Raw genomic sequence first — 19786 nt, forward strand, 5'->3', positions numbered from 1 at the left:
GGACGAGGCGAAGAAGGAGGAAGTCACGAATTAGTATTTAATTAAATAAGGGTGTCAGGCAGTTGAATGCATACAGTCGCTTTCGTGGCCCGGGGTATTTGGGGGGGGGGGCAACTAAATCGGTAGTAAATTGCCTATGGCGATAGACCGGAGTTGTGCTCGGTTTGAATGAATGAATGAATGCATCCCCCCCGCGGAACCCCCAACGTATCGGTACATGCGGGAATGTGCGTGTACGTGTAGTGAAACCTGACGTGAAGTTTTTTTTGTTTCTCTGTAATACTTGTCATGTGTAGTGCTGCCATCTGTTTTTCAAACTATGAGTGAACTGTTGTGATTGAATGATTTATCGTTGTAGGACTGTTGCTCTCTGTGGCGAGACTTTTTAACGGGGAGATTGGCTCGCATGTGCGCCTTGAAGTTGGGAACCACAGAAAACCAACTTCAGCCGACCACCACTGTGGGGTTCGAACCCGGATCCTCGCATCGCGAGTCCGTCACCACTCGACCACCACAGCGGCAAAGACCACCATCCTAGACCATAGTTATGTTCAAATATATGACATGGCGCTCTCCACTTAAGGGGCCGTTCAAGAATTACGTCATCATTGATGGTGGGGGGGGGGTGTTTCAGATTTGCTGACTTTTGATGACAAGGGGGGAGAGGGGTTTTGGATAATGCTTACGTCATCAACCACCCTTTATGAAAATATGAAATATTTTTAATGGCATCTAACTCGGTGAGTCAAAAACGAGGAAAACCTTTCGATAGTTTATGGGCACTTGAAGTAACATTCCCCCCTATTGATAAGTGCCCTACAGAGCCACTTTAGTGATCTCTAAATTTTTTAGCGGATCCAAGTGATCTGGAAATGTGTCCGGGCCGCTTAAGTGCCCTGGAACTATATGCCGCGGTTCACTTAAATAATCTGAGAATGTGCCGCGATTAACTTGAGTGATGCATAACCGCACTGGACACCACTTAAGTGCTCTAAAAGTATGTCACTCAAGGGATCTATAAATGTGTCACGGATCGCTTAAGTGTTCTGGAACTGTGTCCCGGGTCATTTAAGAGTGATCTGAAAATGTGTAACGGGCCGCTTAAATGTTCTGGAATTGTACCACGGGTCACTTAAGTGATCTGTAAATGTGCCGCTTAAATCATTTTTACAAAATTAGGTTTGAGGAGGGCAGGACGCATCAGATAACCCCCAAGGGCTTTTATGCGATTTATCATTATATATATGGCTTAGAGCAGTGATTCCCAACGTGGGCGATGGCATGTTCCAGGAGGGCGGTAGAAGCTACGGGTATAGCATAGGATTCTATGGGTGAAATTACGTTGGGGGGCGCTGGGAGAAAAAAAATTCTGAAGAAGGGGGCGATGGGACAAAAAAGGTTGGGAAACTATGGCTTAGAGCGTGAATGAATTTATTAAAGATAAATTTTGAGTTCATAGCCTTTTCGAATAACATTGAAGTTGACAGAAATTGATTATAACAACGTATAAAGGTATTTTCTTCCGAAATTTCAATTAAAAAAAATATTTGTTTGCATTAAAAGAATTTTGATCGTGGGGAGGGGCACGACCCCAATAATGCCCCCCCCCCCGTGTACGTCTCTGATCCCACCAGTATTCAGAGGGGCAGAGCTGATGATGAAATTTTGTTGACAAGGGGGGTGGGGGTCAAAAATGGCTAAAAATTTGCTTACATGATACTTGAACGGTCCCTAATGCAAGAGATATACACAAAACTGGATGTTGCGAAGATATTTATTATTTGAGATGTTGATTTTTTAAAGAAGGAAAAAACTCATTTCTGCCTCTACCGGGAGTCAAACTCGGGCCCCTCGATTGCCGGACGAGGCTATCGAGGGACCCGGGGAAATTAGTTTTTTTTTTTTTTTTTTGTATGTTCAAATAATTAATTGATGTGTTTACCAATACGAGCTTTGGATTAAACATAATCTTAGTTTAAACATAATGATTAGTTGATATGATAGATCTTTGTTTATGACTAAAAATTTATAAATTAGAGTTTGCGTGATTTTACTGTCCGCTAACGGGGAGTGAAATACACTAAAGGGGCCATTCAAATATTACGTAAGCAAATTTTTAGCCATTTTTGACCCCCGCCCCCTTGTCAGCCAAATTCGTCATCAGCTCTGCCCCTCTGAATCTTATCATATTCGTGGGATCAGAGACGTACACGGGGGGGGGGGCCATAGAGAGCTCGTGCCCCCCTCTCCCCCACGATCAAAAATTTATTTTTTTTAATATAAAAAAATATTTTTTTAATTGAAATTTCGGAAGAAAATACCTTTTCGTGTTATTATAATCAATTTCTGTCAACTTCAATGTTATTTGAAGACTATGAACTCAAAATTTATCTTTAATAAATTCATTGCGACCCACCCTATAAGCCATATAATTATAAATCGCATAAAGGCACTTGGCCCGCGGACCAAATGTGGCCCTGGGGATTATCTGATGCGGCCTGCCCTCTTCAAACCTAATTTTGCAAAAATGAATTAAGCGGCACATTTACAGATCGTTTGTGTCCCATGGTACAATTCCAGAACACTTAAGCGATCCGTGACATATTCATCCCTTGAGTGACATGTGACGTAGTTTTAGAGTGGCCCTCAATGCGGTTCTACATCACTCAAGTTACCCGCGGCACATTCTCAGATTATTTAAGTGATCCGCGACATATAATTACGGATCACTTGAATGATGCGTGGCACAGTTCCAGAACACTTAAGCAGCCCGGACGCATTTCCAGATCACTTGAACCCCCGAAAAATTTAGAGATCACTAAAGTGGCTCTGTAGGACACTTATCAATAGGGGGAGAATGTCACTTCAAGTGCCCACAAACTAGCGAAAGGTTCTCCTCGTTTTTGGCTCACCGAGTAAGATGTCATTAAAATATGTCATATTTTTATAAAGGGTGGTCGATAACGTAAACATTATTCAAATCCCTCCCTCCCCCCTTGTCATCAAAAGTCAGCGAATCGGAACCCCCCCCCCCCCCATCGATGATGACGTAATACTTGAACGGTCCCAAAGCCTAAGACGCCTACCAAAGCCATATTCGACGGGACCGAGGAACAGGAAAGTATCCGTTAGGGGAGATTCCACTGTATTGTACAATTCATTTACCGTTTGATGACCTCAGTGAGATACGGGAGGAACCGACTGATCTGATGTATATTTGCGTTATGGCCCCCACATCCTGAAGCAGGGCCTCCTAGGCTGGGATCTTTTACGGGCCCCTTTCTGATGAATTTATAACGTGAAAAAAACGATGAAAATCATCCAGGGCCCCAGGGCTGGAGCCTTGTCAGCCCACCCTTTGTGGGGGCCATGAGCAGGGCCGGACTGCCAGGTGTGAAGGGTGCGGCCACATCAGGTCGCTAAATATTTTGGGCACAACAGGATAAAAATACTTTGTGATTACATTTAGACTAACTTTCTAACAAAGCACAATAACTTGTAATTCTGTCCAAGACCTTAGAGGTCTATCGGACCCTCTGACCTAGGGTTTTGACCATAGCCCCCACATCCTGGAGCAGGGCCCCCAGGCTGGGATCTTTTGCGGGCCCCCGACCAGACTTTCACGGGCCTCTTTATGATAAATTTATAGCGTGAAAAAGCAAATAAATTTTGAAAATTATCCCGGGCGCCAGGGCTAGAGCCTTGTCAGCCCACGCCTTGTGGAGGCCATGATTTGCGTATATATGAATTGACATCATCGTGCCCCAGACTCACGTCTATCTCCACCTATGCCTCAGTCAGTGCCGTCTTAAAGCATGGGCCCGACCGCCTCAAGTGAACAGGGGACCTACAAAAATGAGATCTGGTTGAAATTTTCGAGAATTTGTTTGGTAGGGCCTCAGAAAAATCAATTGGCCCGGGGGGGCCATCTTAAGAATATCGTGGGCTTCCGGACGAAGTTATTTTTCTGAGGCCCTATCTGGCCAATTCTGGAAAATTTCAACTTATTCTTGTTTTTGAGGCCCCCGAGCCATGCACGGGTGGGCCCATCCGTTAACACGGCACTTGATGACCTACGCTTGGCCCACACACGGATCGGACCCGGTGCGGTAATGTATGTCGATTTTCAACAAGAGGTGTCCGTTATGAGTGTTCCATTGCATTTTTAATGAATAATAATAAAAAAAATTAACATTATAAACACATATAAAAATTCAATTTGAAAAGAAAACATTTATATATCAATAATTATAAATTAATTATTAGTAATAATGATATTAAATAATATTTACTCATTATTCTTCTTAACTTGTAATAACCATAGAGGTCTCCTCGATGGTAATAACGCGCAAGTGCGTCATTGGTTCATCACAGGAGAAAGTTTCTTTTTGTGATCCTCTGCAGACGACAGAAACATTAAAAAAAAAAAGTAGGGAGAAATAATTTTGATAGTTTTATTTCGCTCAAAAAAAAAATTTAAAAAGATAAATTTAAATCATATTACCATAATAAATTCTTATTTGTTGTGAGATATTAAAAAAAACGAAACTTTTTTGTTTTTGAGAGAAAGTCGGGATGGCCAAAATTACTTCAGGGAAATCTGGGCCGTATGGTCACGAGTGCGTTACTCCACATCCCATTCCGAATATAATCGTATTCAATGAGCTATAAGTAAACGTAATCGTATTTTCCAGAAGTTTCATCGTATCTCTACGATGAACTTGTTATTACGCGGGTGGCATCATAAATAAACAACGGCAATAGCGAGTGTTTACCAGAAATTTGCGGCATATAATTTTAAGTATTAGTTTTCGTTTGAAGTGTTTTTTTTTCCTCCCCCCTCGTGTGTGTGTATCGCGATTCACGCCGTCAGTATCAGTTTTTTTTTTTATTGTGTAAACCCAGCCCGTAATGTCACACTGGGTCGTTTTTACACTCAGGGGATGGATCGCATTTCTAGCATTCATGAACTTGGGCACCGCGGCTCGTTGCTTCATTGACGACAACTTCATTCAGTCCAAGTTTCTCGGCATCAACGACTACGTCAAAGATGGAACTTCCAAGCAAGGTATAAAGGCCCGTTTTCTTAATCGAAATCGGCAGTTTATTATTTGTTTCATTCGTTGCTATTGACATTAGAAAACTACTTATTTATTAGACTGTCTATTGAATTAAAGTTTACTTTTCTATTGAGTGTTGAATTTTTGGATTACCAAATTACTATCTTGTTAGAATTTAAAAACTTCAAAAGAGTTCTTTTTAAATCCTTGGATTGGCTTTGCAATGTAAGTTTTTTCCTCTTAATATATAGCTAAGAACAAGGGCACGGAACGATTCTTGTTATTCAACTTTTTGATTTTTCACACCATAAATTAACCATAAAGGGGACCCATGAACGATCCTAGCCTAGGGGGCCCTGGCTAAGAACTATTACAAGTTGAGTGACAGTAATTCAAGTTGGATGGAACTGAGACTGCTTCGAATTACTGAAAACTTATATTAGTAGACAGTGTGTGATATGTTTTTAAATTAGCATATAATCTTTCATGAGCATTGTAGGACTGGCATCGTGCTGGACTCTCATCCTGAGGATCCAGGTGCAAACCCTGTTGACGGCACAGTGGTGGTTGGCTGAAGTTGGTTTTCTGCGGTTTTTTTTTTTTTTGCAGCTTCGAGACGTGAATGCAAGCCAGTCTTCAATTTCAAAAAGTCTCTCTCCAGAGGGAGGCAGACCTACAGCACGATGCTGATATAACATGAAAAATTCAAGCATTTCATCTTTACTTCAGGAAATAAAATACATTGCAGCATGAACATGAAACAAGCGTAACTCTGCAACATAAATACATTAGGATCACACATATACCCAGAACATACATTTCGGCATGTACCGATTCGTTAGAAATTCCGTAGAGGAATGTGTATGAGGTGCATGTGCGGTTAAGTAGTAGTAGTGTACGATGGGCATGTGATGCATTGCCGCTGCCAGGATCATTAGAATAACCAAATAAATGATGCATTACATGCCAGCGGCGAATTAAAGCCAGTCGAGGTCCCGGGCACAAAAGAAAATATTGGGCCTCTTAAATAAGAAAAAGTGTGTTTTGATTTTTCGGGGCCCTTTAGAAGTTGGGGCTGCACACCCAGTGTGCCCACTATTAAATCCGCCTCTGCATCAAGCCCGCAATCCACCATTAGCGTTCCAGCTGCAGGACTAACTGAAAGGAAAGTCTTGCTTGCAAGTGGCCTCTTAAAGTAAAATCATATCTTTTACTACTAGAGAGTAAACCAGAGTACCCACATTGTCAGAGACCATTGCTTATGCTTTTACTTGTTCGCATCATCGGCGTAATTTTGCGACCGCTTTTGGTCATAGTCATCTTTACTTCATGAAATATGATCACTGAAATACATCTTACATTTTTTTATTTCATTCAAAGCCATTGGTTTACGTCATTGTTGAACACAACCTTGTTTTATGTTTCACACAACATTGTTTTTGTTATTTTATGCGTACTTTTACTTCCTTGACATGGCAAGAGCAAATTTTATCTTATTTTTATATGATCATTTATTTTGGCGCAGTTTGACCTAATTGGTCTTTGCACCATAAAAACCAAAATTCAATCCAGGACTGGCATTCTGGAATTTGCCAAGTTTTCTGGTTACCTGATTACGGAAATAACCCTGAAATCCTGATTTTTCTTTTCTTTTTTTTCTTCAAAATTCTACAATTTCATTTCAGAGCTAATTTATGCCGTATGTGACAGTCACCAGCCATATCCATGAATATAGGTGGCGCACCCGAGATTCGCTCTCTGGCAGTCATGTCAGTCAAGAGTAGTTCGAACAAGGAAGTTGTTGTGATGTCATCCACGCTGTGTATGTTTTGTTGTAGGCAGGATTTTTTTCCCCCATGATATAAATTTCTAGTCCCTTCATGAAACTACTAAATTTATTTTCCGCGTGGACGACATCACAACAACTTCTTCATTCGAACTACTCTTAAATACAACTGCCACGAGAGCGAATCTCTGGCGCGCCACCTATATTCACAGATATGGCTGGTCTTGACTGTCACACATATGATTTTCCTGGGCCCGATATGTTACTAATTATAACATGAAACAAATTTCTTTCGAAAAAAGTTCTGTGCAGGCGATACAACAATATATTTTTTTTCATTCCAAAAACATGACAAAGATTTAATTTAAAAATAGGTCTATATTAATTTTGCTCAGTTATTGTAATCTTTTCCCCCGAGAACAGGTTTGGGAGAAATGATGTATGAAGGTTTTAACAACTGGCTGTTGCGAAGATATATTTTGGAAAGACAGAAAATTCAGTGGCCCCTGCGGGGAATCTAACCCACGTCCTTTCACTTTCCGGGTGAATGCACTAGACTACAGAGGCACAGAATCTCTCAATCTTTCCTTGGAGCTCGTGTACACTGAAAGGGACCGTACATGGACGGCCGGACCAGACTCAGGCCAAGCTCACAACTGCTGATGCTGCCACCAGATGGCGACTTATACAAGGATGACGTCACTCTCCGCTAAGGAAAGATTGAGAGATTCTGTGCCTCTGTAGTCTAGTGGTCTAGGGCGTTCACCCGGAAAGTGAAAGGACGTGGGTTCGATTCCCCGCAGGGGCCGCTGAATTTTCTTTCTTTCCAAAATACCGTATATACTCGTGTATAAGCCGACCCCAAAAAATCCATATATTTCAGAGAAAAAAAATTCTTATATTTTCAGGAAAAATTAATAGTTTACGGAAATTTACAATAAAAAACGATTAAAACCTTTCAATCCGTTTCTTCTGAGTCTCCAAGCTCATCGTAATCAGATCCTCATCGGGGGTCCGGCATCTTCGTTTTTATCTTCATCTGGGCTGTCATCGCCATTGTCATTTTCAAAGAGGACATCATCTGCAGTTCCATCCATCGCATTGCTGATGCAACACGGTTTGAACGATCTGATGATAATTTCGATGGAAACAGAATTCCACGCCTCACGTGTCCATTGGCACACTAGGCCAATGTCAGGTTTCTTCAAGGCAACCACTTTTTTTGTAGTTTCTTTATCATCGGAACCCATCCATTCGATCCACAAATTCCTCAAATAATCTTAGAAAGACTTGTCGATGCGCACATAAGGCTTTCCAGTCGACATTAGCCCACCTGGTATCAAAGCCAATGATGTTTTCGATTTCTTTGCCTCGGATTTGACATCGGTTCCATGGGGTTTGAACATATCCCATACCAATAATGCTGGTTTCTCGAACACTGGTATAAAAATGACTACTGATTGTGGGGTCAAAATTTTCTCATCAAAAACTGACACCCGAGTATAAGCCGACCCCCCCCCCCCCCACTTGAGGAACAAATTTTTCCACAAAAAAACTCGGCTTATACACGAGTATACACGGTATATCTTCGCAACAGCCAGTTGTTAAAACCTTCGTATGGTATCGGAGAGTGACGTCATCCTTGTGAAATGATGTATGTTTTGCATATTTTCACATTCCTTCAAGCAACGCTTGACATACCCTAGGTGCCAAGCTGCCATGACGACTAAAAATTGATATTAGCTTCTCTAATTTAAATCTCATTCCTGTTTTTCATTTTTATTTCAGCTACCAGTGCAGTCATCGAACGAATCTTTGGATTCTGGTCCATCATAAATGGTATAATATTCATACACTGTGCTGTATTCATTCATGATGTAAAGTAAGTGATAAAGTTCCATCTTTTTTTCTATGTTTTGAACTTGTCTATGCATGTATGTATCTCTCGTTTAGAAAATGTTTTCATGATTTTTTTTCCTCGACTAACGAATACGGATTCAGCTAACGGACATTTTTGATATGAGTGCATGCACTAGTGTAATATAGTTGCATCGTGAGCTGAATGTTTCATGTAAAATGAAAGATTCAGCTAATAGGCTACTTTCCTACAATGCATTTTCTATGTTTTCAGCGCATGTGTTCTTTCAGTGCAAGACTCTTAGCATCAAGCTGAATAGCCTAGGAGATTATCTTTTTTATTGGCATTTAACCAAATCACAAATAGATGGGGACACTTACTAACTCGACTGGCTTGTGTCAGCACGAGCTTTAGTAGACTAAAGCTGGTGTTGGTTGTGTACATACTGTAAAATAAAAATATCTTCGGCATCTCTCATCTTCATGTATATTTTAATTTTTCAATTTTGAATCTGTTCATTTTAGCCTTCAATCAGTTTTTGTCTTTTTTTCTAGTATTCCTTGGTGTTCTAACAAACTTATCTTTAAATTTTTGGCAGAAGCTGGAACGAAGCAAACAATTTTCCATAGAAACCTATGGGAAATAATTTTTCAGCTAACAGACGCGATGGAACGAATCATCTTCGTTAGCCGAGGTATCACTAATATTAAAATACAATATATTGTCGTCAAATTTGATTGTCAGTATCATGGCAATAAAAATCCTTCAGTTACCAGTTTTTAATATATAATATTTATTTAAATAACAAATTGGATAATTAAAATTTAGTATATAATTAAAAGTAATAATAAAAAATTACCAATAATTTTATTTTCAATCAAAAACACCAATTTTATTTATAATTGTAATGAATTTTAGGAAAATTGATATTCAGCCAAAACATTAGCCGAATATTCTGTACCTGACTAAATCATTATTCATCCCATCCCTAAAAAAATATCATTGTACTAGGATTATTCTGTATGTCCCAACTTGACTCTATATAACATGTGAGCCCACAGAGATGTTTATACAAGACCCACAACACTGTTTATGTGAACCGACAACACCAGTGGTCGATCTGGTTTTCTATGTGTTGATTTTGAAAGATTGATGTGGATATTGTACCAAAATATGGTAATTGATTCAGTCATCGATTAATTTTGTTATTATTTTTAGGATTATGGGAATTGCTGCTTGTGCTTTGATAATATATGTCTTGTTCTTTGCGATCGAAATCTTCTACCATAAAGTAATATTGTTGAATGGTGCAACTTTATATCCTTTTGCAATGACAGGTATATGATTATTATTATTTGACTTTTTTACACTTTCACAAGAATTGAAATGTGCAATTAAACTTGAAGTGAAACCTTTTTATTCTTGGAATTTGAATCCTGTAATTTATTTTTTCGAGTATTTTTATGTAATTGATTGCTGCTGTTATGCCTGAAAGTGGATAAGGTTTGAAGTTACCATTTTCTTAATCTCCATTTTTTTCATTTGAGTGTGTGACAATATCACATACATCACACAAATGATGTGTACATGCAGTTATAATTAACAAAACTATATACACAGCTAATAAAAATAATATTCATGACACAGTATAGAGCAATCAAATTAGTTCTAAAAGCAGAATGAAAACCTACTTTCCTCATCCTTGAAGCTAATCAGACACTTTTTCTGTGAACAAAACGATAAATTTATTAAATTGCAAAATATACCAGAAAAATCATGGCTGTTATGATTGAAGCAAATATATATATTGTTTGCCTTTGAATTGTCATGTCAGCATACAGTTTAGGGCACGGAAACCAATGTTGATAAGATAATTGCCTGCAGTACTATATTCTAATGTATCCATAGACCCTGGCATATAAGTCCGAAATTGCCATCACTTAAAAACATAAATGTTTACCTTTTATTGTTTTTTGTCAGAAGCAGTCGTGTGGCGGTGATCAAGTCGTGATGTTGCCAGCTTACGATCAAGATCTGTAAATGAAATGACCATGAAGCCTATTAAATTGAAACAATCGGCACTCCATAATGAATTCTATTCAGCAGACGCTCACGCTTCCTTCGTAGCTGCCAGAAGATGTTGAAAGTATTCATCACCATAGACCCGTTGTCGTCTAAAATATGGAAAAGTAGATAAACTTTGCTTAATAACACTCAGAAAAATCCCCAACGAAAAGGCAAATGAAGGACATTATGAAAACTCCTTATGCATTTCGACATGTTATGGGTGTTGCCTTCAAAGGATAAACTATCACGCTGACAATGATCCCACTTGGATTGACTACCAAATCTTAACTCTCCGTTGCTCAGTGGAACGGAAAAATATTCGTCTGTTCTGGTCAAACATTGTGACCAAAATGAAGCTGAGCACCTGCATGTAGGTCTTTTATAACATCCTCATTAAATCCTTGATTTTTTTTCCAAAATTTAATTTATCTCTACTTTATCTTCTTTTTAACTTTCTCCGCAGTTTTCAATTTTCTATGAGAGTGTCTATATTTGTCGTGTGAGGTTCGTCTACATTACAGTCTATGTTTATGTAACCCTCAGCACTACGATCACGATAAGCAACTTCCATGTAACTTTGTAAGTCTTGCATATCATTTTCATTGGAAACCAAACTTTGCGCTGGTTTCTCCCCTAGAAAAGCCTGATTCTTTGAAAAACATTTGTAACAGTTTATGTAAGCAACTGCCCCACTACATATGGGGCTTATTAAAATCACAGCCAGCATCAAGTAAAGAAACAGTGGATCATATGTGATCACACTTCAACATTTTGTGGGATCTCCTTGACCTATTGTTTTGGGGAACATTCATAGTGTTTGTTAGAAATTTTCCATTAAGAACATACAATTTTCCTTTCTGTTTCCATATTAGACGGGTTCCGTTCAATACAGGTTTTTAATGTGTATTTTGGCATTGAAATCACGGGACCAAGATTTTTTTCCATTCAAGACAGTCTTCTGCTTAATACAGGTTCCGTTAAAGACAGGTTTTGCAGTGTATTATTCTTTAAACTTGGCATTAATTTTTTTTTTTATTGTATGTTGTATTTTTTGCAATTGGGTCCCAAGCAAACGCCAATTGGGAACCACTGTCCTATATCATGTAGGCTATGTGTGCGTGTAGGTTTTTGATATGTGAATTTGTGTGGGTTTATTGGCATTTCTATGGCACTTGGTCCAGATTGTGGTATCTCCCTAAAAATATGTTTATTCTACAGCGAAACGTCCCAACAATAACAACCACAAACGGAACCAAGCAAATGGGGACATTATTGGAAGGTTGCCGTTGTTGAGAGGCCCCAAAGCAGAATATGCCGAAATCTGTGATGTATGTTGCAAGGCAATCAGTGCTGCTGCAGAACAATCTAAAATAATTTTAAACAGGTGTGGAAAACATTATTATGGAAATTTTTACTGGAGAACATTTCCAGTCAGCCGAGTACTCGTTGCAGAACAATGCAAAACATTCTGCTTCGGTGGTTGAGACATTCAGTATTTCTGAAACATAGGTTAAATTTTTTGGTGGCTTGTACAATTATAACAAACTGTGGTATAATTAATTATAATAAGCTGTTTTGTAGCACATGACATTTATTTTGCATTCAAAACGCATGAATTTTTCGTAAAGAACTTTATTTGTGAGTTTTATTGTTAATTTCATTAAAAAAATTTATGAAGAAAAATGGGTGCAGCTGCGCTGTAATCCTTGTATTTTGGGACATGCATCATTCTGATTTAATTCATCCTCTGATGCAGAGTCGGCTATTTTTTGTTTTTATCTAGGGCAGTGTTTTTAATTAGCGCTTAGCCGGACACCTTCTGTCAAATACTATGGTAAGCAAGGACTTTCCAGTCTATGATATAGCTACTTGCCAAATTCTTACCCTAATTTCTGCTTTGTTCTTTCTACAGGGCTCCCACTCATCCTACTTTTTGGTAAAATGTCATACTTTTGTCCTACTTTTCCTACTTTTTTACCAAATCCTATCTACAAAATGTGTGTAATTGGTTTTAATTGAGCAGGGAATCCTCAATATATTCCCAAGTAGTACAAATGTTGTAGATTACAATTGATGATTCTGCCAAAACAGAAATTGTATCGTTTTGAAGGTTATTTGGGGGGGGGGGGGGCTGGCATACGTAGACCATTTTGGTTTATTAATTTTTCATTTACTTAGTTTGAGTGTTCAACAAGTAGAGCAGTCATTAAAAACTTCGGTCTGGATGGAAAAATAATTTAGTATTCACTTTTGGACAGTAATCAGCAGTCATCATTCAAAATTATGGTGCACATTTTGTGTATAGGTGAAACAATATTGCAAAGCAGTTGGATACATAGGCCTATTCTAGATTTGGTGATTTTGATGCTACCCAATAGCATTCCATTTTTTATGCCTCTGCATGCCCTAAAAATACAGAAGACAATGTATACAATACTTGGCAAAGAGTTCAAAATGAAAGTGCTTCATTTTTCAAAAACGATTATGCTTTTATTGAACAGTAAAATGTAAACAAATCCCTTAAAAAAAGGAGATGGCAATGCAGTAAAACCATCTGGTTCACCTTGACGTATTTACATCGGAGCTTGTAATTTACACATTTTGCACTGTGCTTTTGAAAATGGTCTCGAAGGAGCATCATTCTTAAAAATCTCACATGCCTTCATAATTTGCTATGCATTGTCGAAGAGAGTTGACAGATTGGACTGTGGAAGACTCCAAGAAAAAAATTAATTTATATTGTGAGAGAACACAGAAAAGAAGTATCTAGTATCTGCGGTTGCTAGTGTGCTGTTTTGGCCAAAAATTTTTTTTTGTAACCAAGTCATTTCTGTCATTTTGACTTGCGTCAATCTTATAGGATACTGAAATAGGGGTCATACATGTGTCATGTAGAAACCACTGACGTAAGAAAGAACCCATAATTATTTTTATTTTCAAAGGACTTACAGGAAAGAAAAACTCCTTCAAAGCAAATCTTAAGGATTGTTTTTCTTAGTTATAAAATGCATCATTTTTCTTTCATTTTAATTTCCAAAAGTGGCGTTATTCAGAAATTATTGTTCGGTGGTTAAGCTTAATGTTAATCCAATGGTATGCGTTCTGTTCCAAGAAAATGTGGTTGTTGTTGTTTGGAGATGACCGTTGTGGGAGGTTTTACTGTATTATATCATAATAATGTATGCAACCAGAGAATATTTGTAAAAGTTTCACATTCACAGCGCTAATGTACCAATGATTCTTGTCAAAGTAATTATGAAATGTAAGTTAGCTATGAAATCAAGCCCAATAAATATGCTTGGCTCCTAAATTATTTTAGTGGCACCTAGATTTTGCTCCATTTTTCAAGCCCTGGCTAAAACTTATTTCATGTTACTAGTGTAGTTATTTCAATTGACTGAGTTGAAAAATAAGTAAGAAAAAAAAAATTGATGCTTGTGAATCGTACAAATGAGCTATTTGCTCATTTATTGGGTAGCCCTGTTATACTTACGCTGTGGATGTCAGAGACATAATTTATTCGTTATTCCTGAAATATAACTTGATTGTCATGTAATGGACTCATTAAAATTTTCTAGATTTAATAACATAATGGGAGACATGGTGCTTGTCATTTATCTAATTCAGCAGTATATCTAAGCTTTGTGTAACAGGGTTCTTATACTTCCGATTGTATATTCATATGATTGAGTTTAAACCTGAAATATAATGTATCTATTCTTTAATTTTAGGACTGTCTTTATTGTGGTTGCTAGTCACATACAGGTTTGTCCAGAGATCTGACTTATTTGAAGATTTTGATGAGAATGATATCTTAAGAAAGAAATTTCCTTTCAAAGTAGTTGCCAAGAAACTGAAATAACTTTGATTGCTTTTACAGCATAATTAGGTATCTTCTAAGCATCTGGGCTAAGGGTGTTCAAAGTTGTTAAATTGTATCGTATTTCCCCATTTGTGATCAACTTAGCTCTTGGTGACTAATTTATTGATTTGTATTTTGTTTCGAGTAGTTGTGGTGATGTAGATGATTTCATTCACCCATTGTATATGTATTTGATACGTGATATCTATGCGTTGAACATTTCTAATTAATTTTGTGTGATTTCAACCAAAAGAATTATTTTTTCCCCTCTCACAAAAAGTGAGAAATGTACCCAGTTGCCTTGGTTTTGATTTGTTGACTGAAATAGTCATTCTCACTATAATTCTTTCAAAGCTTGTGGAAAATGAGAAGAACCGTCAGAAAATTAACACGAAGGAATGCTGTTCGTGCATGCCAAACGTTGACATCCAAGCATGCATTAGAAAGCCCCCAGAAGACTATGAAGATCTCTTCTGATCCATTGGTAGAACGTCCGTTTTCAACTGGGAAGGTCCATTCTTCATCTGATATCTCTGTAACAAATGTTTCCTGTAAAAGACTTTGGAAAGCTAAGGTCAAAGATAATGTGGTAAAAAGTTTGAGAACTGGTGTTGCTTATGAAGAGGCTCAGGTGAATTTAGATTGTCCTCCTAACGTACCAGATAGACTTTGTGACTACTCTTCCTCAGATAGCTCCAGTTCTTTTAAAAGAAAATTACACAAGGTAAACGTGAAACAAGAAAGAAATACCAGTGCTGTGTTATATTCCTCTAGGACTAAATTTGGTTTGAGAAACTCCACCCCTAAATTACCCAAAGTCAAAACCACTCGACAGCTTGTTGAAGAACTGAAGGCTAGAAAAGACCCACATGACCAGTTTCTGAACTTTTCCGACTTTGGAGATGATAGCCAGAATTTTTCTTTGAGCATGTTGCAGAAGAGACGTACATCCCCAGCCAGAATACTGAGATCGAAATCTGAACTGATGCAGAAATTCCTTGCATCTATTCCTGAGTCATCACCTGAAAGTGATAGCCGAAGTCTTTCAGTCAATAGAGTTTCACTTCCTCCTGCTAGCGGTGAATATTTAGTTGTATCTGATAAGGACTTACCTTCTCCAATCACAGACTTAAGAACTGAGGAAGATCTTCCTTTAGTGCAGTCTATTGACCTTGACCAGACAGACTGGTATGACAATTATGAATTGCCAGTATTGAAAAGAAATATTACGGATGAGGATGTTGATAGGTATTCACAACAGTGGGAATTTGTCAATGGCACTTATTCTTGTGATGGTTTCTGGAAGCCTTGGCAGGAATGTACTGAGAGCAAAATTTTTCAAAAAGAAACAATGCGAATTTTGCCTTATGTAAATATTGATTAATGGAATAACTGTTAAAAACACTGGAATTCTGTATATGCTTGTAAATCTTAAATTCATGTTTTGCTATATTTATACTTTTCAAAATACTTCTGTGTAACTCTAATGCACAATTGTGTGGACATAGTTTTACAACTTGTTATAATATCCTTCTTATGCTAATTAACATGAAGGAATGCTGTTCGTGACAGAGACATGAATGTGCAAATTTTAACTTTTTTAGGTTTTTCAGAAGGTTGAATCACTTATTTTGAAGTTTTGCCGGGAATGTGTATTCCCCTATTGAAACACATGTTGCAAAACATTTTAAATGAAAATAACATGGGTAGAGTAAATATTCAAACATGGTTTCCCAAGTTTTTGAAATTTTCACATTCATGTTTCTGGCATAATATGATACAGAGTATGATCTAATGCTTAAAAAATTGAGTTTTCTGTAAAATTTAAAAACACAATTTCTTATGTTTCCAGCATTCATTTATAAGGTTGGTTTGTACTTTCCTTTGCCTATTATCTGAAACCTGTTCTCTCTCTCTCTCTCTCTCTCTCTCTCTCTCTCTCTCTCTCAGCGCCAAAATATTGAACGATATTCATTTGACAACCCAAATCATTGTTTCAATGAAGGCATGATATGTTATAGTATACGCACAATAGGAAAAAAATGAATGATAACCAAGATGAATAAAACCTGTATAAGGATAAAATATGAAATAAATATCTTTCAGGTGTTCTCACATAACATGTCCAGAAAAACACTGTTTTTAATAATATAAAACTTTATTTTCATAATGAATTATATTGGGATTAATCCATAATTGAGAAAATAGTAAAAATTAAAAAGAAAAACCAGATAATTACACAAAAAATGAGAATATTGAAGAAAGGTGTGGTATATTTTGTTGGTTGACAAAACCCATTATTTTTCAGCTGTTGCTAAATCCTGGGCCACTGAAGATAGTAAAATACAACAGAAACTAGGTTTTCAGTGAAGAATCTGTATGATTTCTTTTGGGTTTTGTGTGGATAATATGGAATAATTTATAATAATATGTAAATAATGATTGGGGTTTACTTAATTTTGTACAGTTGGACATAGTTTTACCTATTTTCCAATATTAGGTTAATTACATGTTATCACTTTGAATTTTCCTTTATCTGAGTTGTGTCTTGCCCCACTCAATACCCCCAGATTCGCCTACCGTATTTCCCTTTCATTAGCCAGCATGCCCTAAAACTGGGGGGGGGGGGGCATCAGCTTTTGATATGTTGGAGCCTGGTCTATTCCCAGCATGCCGGAAAAAGTAAGGTTTAATAAAGATTGTACCACCATGGATGTAGCCTCAAGAACGTATTGCTATTCAGAACTGCATGGTGATAACAATTAATTACTTAGATCTAACTCCATGAAATGCTACTGCTTCAGACTTTGGTAAATTAAACGATTAATTTATTAAAAAACATAACTTCAGAACAAACTAGTTAACATGGTAAAAATTGTATATTTTAAACGGATAACAGGGGATACATAATGCTAAAAGTAAAAAGTAGAATATATGCATGCGAAGAGCAAGTCGTCAACTGCATTTTTATAGAATACTAGCATTGACATGACATTGACATAATATAAGGTGCGATGAGGTTACAGTAACATAGAACTCTCACAGCAACACCTACAGGATCATGAATTACATTCGAAGCGTCAATATCATGGACTGAATAATGAATAAGTAAGTGAATCCAAATAAAATAATGGTTTTTCACTATGGTGAATGGGTTTTCTCCAGTAATTTGTAACGATAATGAAAATGATGAAAAATTTAGCATTTAAATTTAGTCTAATTCATTTATTTTACACACCTCTAATACAATATATAAATACTGGATCTTCACATTTCAGTGGGATTGAAAAAATTTACCTTTTGTATTAGACCATTGTGTTTTTGTAGTGAAATTCTTTACGAGCTCCACACATAACAAGCATTACACAGAAAACAAACTTCACCAAACACACATGCCCATTTTGGCATGTATCAATTCGTTAGAAATTCCCTAAAGAAATGTGTACGAGGTGCATGTATGGTTAAGTAGTAGTAGTACAATTCTTTGTTTTTTCTTTGCTTATTCAATTTTTACACGATAAAAAATATTTATATTTACAATCCGATCAAATATATTTATACTTACAAAAATATTTTGCAGTCCAATTTATGTTCTTATTTAACTTGTCGTCTAATTTATGGAAATAAATATATGCTTGGAATTCACTCTTTTTTCCATAAACAGATTTGGGATAGCAAAAGCAAACATTGAACTCAAATTATCTAAACATATTAGTTTATAAAACTGAAAAGATTCAAAGATGTGGAGAACAGACAAATTTTAAATCAGCCAAATCAATCAATTCTTTTAGTTCATATATTTAAGAATTCACCAGCGTCTCGAATTTCCTGGCATGCCATCTAATGCGGAGGGGGGAAGGGAGAAAGAAAGAAAGAATGCCGTGCAATGTCTTAAGTTTATGAATATGAATAGTAAGGCTGTATTAGAACTTTAACAATATTTGTGAAATCTCCTGAAGCCGAAAATTTATTAATAACATTGAATATAATCAGTCATCTTGTATTAATCATTTTGGCAGACATTTTTCCCGACAAGATATAGGCTAAAGAGACTTGCTTATTAATTCACTAACGCACAAAATATGGAGTTTGGATCAATGAACAGGGTGATTGTTTGATTGCTGTTTTCCAGCTGCTCTGTTAATTTTTTTCATAATCTTTTCTTTTGGAACTGATCTCGCATAGATAAAAGCGAAAGCATTAAATGTGCGGGTATATGAAAACATGCAACTTTCATGAGCAGATTATTTGTATCCCCCAAAGCAGAATATGTCAAAAACAATTTTGGGAAGAAATTTTTTTAGAAAAAAAAAATAGAAAACACTGTGTATATATATGGAAATATTTACTGCAGAACATTTCCAGTCAGCTGAGGGCTTGTCGCAAGAACAATGCAAAACATTCTCTTTGAGTATTTGTGTGAAGCTGCTTTCCTTTAACAATAATGATATGTTTATTGAAATTGGATCTATTTTATTATCTTTTTTTGAAGATGCTACCATGTATATTGTTCATAATGTTTCAGGTTTCAATCATGGTTAAATAATGTTTAAAAACAAAAATCTTGATTGTGCATGTGTTGTAATTTAGTTCACAATTTGTAATCACAATAACATCACACTCAGGGATGCTAAAACCGGAATCAAAGATTGTGTGCTCCTGTGGTTTCAATTATTTTTATCTGTTGCCTACCCGATTCCACATTGACCTCAAATATATGTTTGATGTGTTGTGTATCTTCCCCCCCCCCTACCTTTTTTTTCTGAAGGCTGTTATTACACTATAAAAAAGTTTGATAAAATCTTGAAAACTTGTGAAAAAGAACTACTAAGCCTATTGGTTACAATTGCATGAATGTAGCATGTGCTTATTGGTTGCAAATTTAAAGTTTTGTAAAAGAAATTTTCTTAAAATTTTATGGTGTAACGTCGGCCTAAGAATTACCATATTTTCCTGTATATAACCCGTGGTAGCGCATAATCCACATGCAAAATTTGAGGAAAGAAAAAAACAATGTATAATCCCTGACGGCATATTATCTGCAAGATTTAAAAATAAAAACTTGCCTTGTGTTTCAATAATCAATCCATTGGTACACTAATTAATAAAATTTATTTACGAAACAATAGCAGCATTAACACACGAAACAAAAT

The 19786-nt window shown here is 36.8% G+C and overlaps 2 protein-coding genes across 2 annotated transcripts; both read left to right on the top strand.

The window, feature by feature from the left end:
* Positions 1-4745: 4745 nt before the first annotated feature.
* On the top strand, positions 4746-15539 carry LOC149082214 (uncharacterized). Its single transcript, XM_089235728.1, has 4 exons — positions 4746-5068; positions 8635-8728; positions 9923-10041; positions 14503-15539. Exons 1-4 carry the CDS (start codon positions 4912-4914, stop codon positions 14631-14633), a joined length of 501 nt encoding a protein of 166 aa, XP_089091854.1. The 5' UTR covers positions 4746-4911; the 3' UTR covers positions 14634-15539.
* On the top strand, positions 14998-16017 carry LOC149082215 (uncharacterized). The gene has a single exon (XM_089235727.1). It carries the CDS (start codon positions 14998-15000, stop codon positions 16015-16017), a length of 1020 nt encoding a protein of 339 aa, XP_089091853.1.
* Positions 16018-19786: the final 3769 nt, after the last annotated feature.

This window comes from Pholcus phalangioides, unplaced genomic scaffold, assembly GCF_987345545.1.
Source record: "Pholcus phalangioides strain wild (caught in Gottingen) unplaced genomic scaffold, Ppha-v1.0 ptg000009l_1, whole genome shotgun sequence".
NCBI classification, from domain to species: domain Eukaryota; kingdom Metazoa; phylum Arthropoda; class Arachnida; order Araneae; family Pholcidae; genus Pholcus; species Pholcus phalangioides.

Bases quoted from the DNA above. Each gene is read 5' to 3' on its own strand.
- LOC149082214 (XM_089235728.1), top strand. From the start codon at position 4,912: ATGTCACACTGGGTCGTTTTTACACTCAGGGGATGGATCGCATTTCTA. The intron at 5,069-8,634 runs GTATAAAGGCCC...TTTTTATTTCAG, and splicing joins AGATGGAACTTCCAAGCAAG to CTACCAGTGCAGTCATCGAA. The intron at 10,042-14,502 runs GTATATGATTAT...CTTTAATTTTAG, and splicing joins ATATCCTTTTGCAATGACAG to GACTGTCTTTATTGTGGTTG.
- LOC149082215 (XM_089235727.1), top strand. From the start codon at position 14,998: ATGAGAAGAACCGTCAGAAAATTAACACGAAGGAATGCTGTTCGTGCA.